Source organism: Rattus norvegicus, chromosome 15 (genome assembly GCF_036323735.1).
Source record: "Rattus norvegicus strain BN/NHsdMcwi chromosome 15, GRCr8, whole genome shotgun sequence".
Classification (NCBI taxonomy): Eukaryota; Metazoa; Chordata; class Mammalia; order Rodentia; family Muridae; genus Rattus; species Rattus norvegicus.
In genome coordinates, this window is record NC_086033.1 from 5,128,392 (window position 1) to 5,131,616 (window position 3,225).

Genomic DNA, 3,225 nt, shown 5'->3' on the forward strand with positions numbered 1-3,225 from the left:
CAGGACATATCCTGGGGGATATTGCTTTCCATATTCAATGGGCTTTTCAGAAATTCCAGTTTCCTGAAACGGCATGGCCCTACTTTGGTGGACTGACTGGTAGGAAGTGGAAAGGTTCTCTGAGGGGCAGATGAGGAAAGGCCAAAAAAAGAGGAAAGAGACAGCTATGAAAGGGCTGCTGGTGGGTACAAGGAAACAACAAGCACATTTCTCAAAGCCCTATTTTACTATAGCACTGTGGGAAGCATAACCACAAGCTGACAGAAACAAATTGTTAAAATAAACAATGCATTCGTTCCCATCCCCCAAACTACCTCGTTTTTATCCACCAAGGTCAATAGAAATTTAAGCCTCAAGTACACCTTCTCTTAAGGTTCCATACCTCAGCAGGCTGAAAAATCTGCCAACAGGCCTTGACCTACCTTGACTATGCCTAGCAGGCAGACCTTCTCTCTCTTTCTTTTCCTCTGTTTGAGAGCAGGAGCAAATGACTTTATACTGTGGGAGGATTTCCATTATCAACAAACATAAATTTTCCGAAGTCATTAAAGCTAGAAGGCCAATCATTGATGGGCAGGTGTGGTCAGGTCACTCTACCTAAACTATCCCATGGAGAAAAGTAAAAGTGACAGCCATACCTGTGTTTAGGAAACAAGATGTCACAGGTGATTTGAGTATGGGTGCTGTGTGGGAGAGAGGAGGTCATGAATCTATCTGGAAAAGCCCACTCCACTTTTAGATGTGTTTTGAAAGACATATAATAGAAATTTAACTGCAACAAAATTTTGTCAGCAAATGTGCTCTAATGATAGGTGGTTAGGTTTTGGGGGTCTATTGACACAGAAACTGGATTAGTGGTAATATCTTGGGAAGTAGCTTGTGTTACAAGGAGAACTTCAGTTATCCCTTGCCTAGGCCATCTACTGTCTTCTCTTCTCTTTTTCCTCTTTCACTCTTCTATCTGGGCTGATGTAGCAAAAGGCTCTTCCCAGAGACAAGTCAAAGGAGAATTAAGGTGACATCTTTACCCTGTTTTCTTATAGACACATTGGACTGCGAAGGCTGTGAGGGAACCAGGCGGGAGGAGACTGCAAAAGGCAGAAGGAAGCAGTGACTGCACTGGTCGTGTTTCCCATTCTGTCACAGAAGCATTTTAAGAAAGGAGGTTCCATTGGCTCAGAGTCGGGAAGCACAGACTCCATCCTAGAAGGGGTGAGTGTAGCCGTGAGAGGTGCAGTTGGTAGAAGTGGACTGGCTGGCAGGATGTGAATGAGACTCTTTCCATGTGGGTGGAGCAGGGAGCAGAAATAGGGAAATTCTAGCTCTTAGCTTCCTCTCTGTGCCATTCAGTGCAGGCACCTGGCCTGAGAGTTATGGTGTTACCACCATTCAGAGTTTGCTTTACGTCGATTCTCTCCCCAAAACCCCTCAGAGCGACATTCAAAGGCCTGCTTCACTAACACACTAGGCAATTTTTACCTTCCTCAAGTTGTCAGTGACCAGCAGCAGAGCAAGGCAAGAAGGTTGCACGGCCATTTAGAGGGAGGAATCAAGGAGTGGTGTTCGTGCAAGCCAGAAGAGACCTACAGGAAAGCTGGACATCAAAGAGCCACACACATTCTCTCATGGATTCTCATGGTTTTCCCAGGGTGAGATTCAGATGCATGTGGTAGCTAAAGGCATTTCTGGCTGAAGCCGGTTTTCCTATGTGACATTAGGAAACAGTTGTAATAAAAGAAAGTTTCAAACAGCAAACTGTTCTGATTCTGATGGACACAAGTCTGATACTAGGCTGGAATTCTCTTCATAACTTTCGATACTTTTGAAAATAAAGGATAGATAGTATAATGTACTCGAATCCTAAAATACTGTGAAGTATGCATTTCATAAATATGCATTACATGATATTCAGTTGAAATTGCTGGGAATTGTACTTTCTTCTATCCCTATAACCACTTGGCTCTGGACAGAATTACTAAAGAATATGATGACTTGGGCTGTGTGTGTCTCTGTGTGTCTTTGTGTGTTCTGTGCGTGTGTTTATGTGTGTCTCTGTGTTTCTTTAGGTATTTATGTGTTTATATATTTATGTGAAAATGGAGGCTCTGTCAACTTATGGTATTTTTCACAGTAGCTATTGTCCACAGTGTTTTATGAGATGAAGTCTTCATTATGGCAGATGGAGTCAGAGAGACTACAGAAAGATCAAAGTAAGGGGTTGGGGATTTAGCTTAGTTGTAGACGCTTGCCTAGAAACCGCAAGGCCCTGGATTCGGGTCCCCAGCCCCGGAAAAGACAAAAAAAAAAAAAAGAAAAAAAAAAGAAAGATCAAAGTATAGAGGAAGGGGCAGGGAAGATATCACAGCAGTTGAAATCACTTATTGTTCTTCCAGAGGATCTGGAATTGGTTCCTGGTAACCATACAAAGACTAACACCAACCTCGATAGGCAAAGCTGTCTCCCAGATTCTGCCCACACTTGACAACCTCGTGATCCACCCATACAAAAGGCAAAACGCAGATCCGGGTCTAGTGGCTAAGAGTGACATTGACTATCTAATCCGGAGGGGAGGAGGGTGGCGGCCAGCAGTAGCAGTAGCGACAGTTGCATCCAGAATACTCCAGGCCACCTCCCTCCCCACCCACCACTTGTTTGGGTGGCTTTAAAGAGTTGAGTAAAATCAAGCTGGTAACCAACCATGACTGAAGGAGGATTTGATCCCTGTGAATGTATTTGCTCTCATGAACGCACTATGAGAAGACTCATCAATCTGCTCCGGCAGTCCTGGGCCTATTGTACCAACACAGAATGCCTTCGGGAATTGCCAGGGCCCTCCGGTGACAGTGGCATCAGCATCACTGCGATCTTGATGGCCTGGATGGTGATCGCTGTGCTCCTCTTTCTACTGAGGCCTCCTAACCTGAGAGGCTTCAGCCTTCCTGGAAAGCCTTCCAGTCCTCACAGTGGACAGGTCCCGCCAGCCCCTCCTGTGGACTAACATCCTGGTGTGGGAAGCAGCGATTGTTTGACACCCTGCACGACTGAACGACTGCAGAGAACCTGGCACTACCTGTCTCTCCTTTTCCATCTGCAGTTTCATGAGCTTCTAGAAGTTTCACTTGCCAACTGCCTTTGTTTCCTGTGTTGCCACAGTCCTTATTTACAGTATACCTGAGTAAACGATTTCTTTGAAAAGTCGAGGGCTATGTTGGTTGGCCTAAGCTT

General features: G+C 45.1%; 1 protein-coding gene across 1 annotated transcript; it reads left to right on the top strand.

Annotated features, from left to right (window-relative positions):
- The first annotated feature begins 2,698 nt into the window (after positions 1-2,698).
- LOC134482170 (small integral membrane protein 14-like) lies at positions 2,699-3,018 on the top strand. The gene has a single exon (XM_063274913.1). The coding sequence runs from the start codon at positions 2,699-2,701 to the stop codon at positions 2,996-2,998; it is 300 nt and encodes a 99-aa protein (XP_063130983.1). The 3' UTR covers positions 2,999-3,018.
- Positions 3,019-3,225: the final 207 nt, after the last annotated feature.

Coding starts and splice junctions, on each gene's coding strand:
- LOC134482170 (XM_063274913.1), top strand. CDS start 2,699: ATGACTGAAGGAGGATTTGATCCCTGTGAATGTATTTGCTCTCATGAA.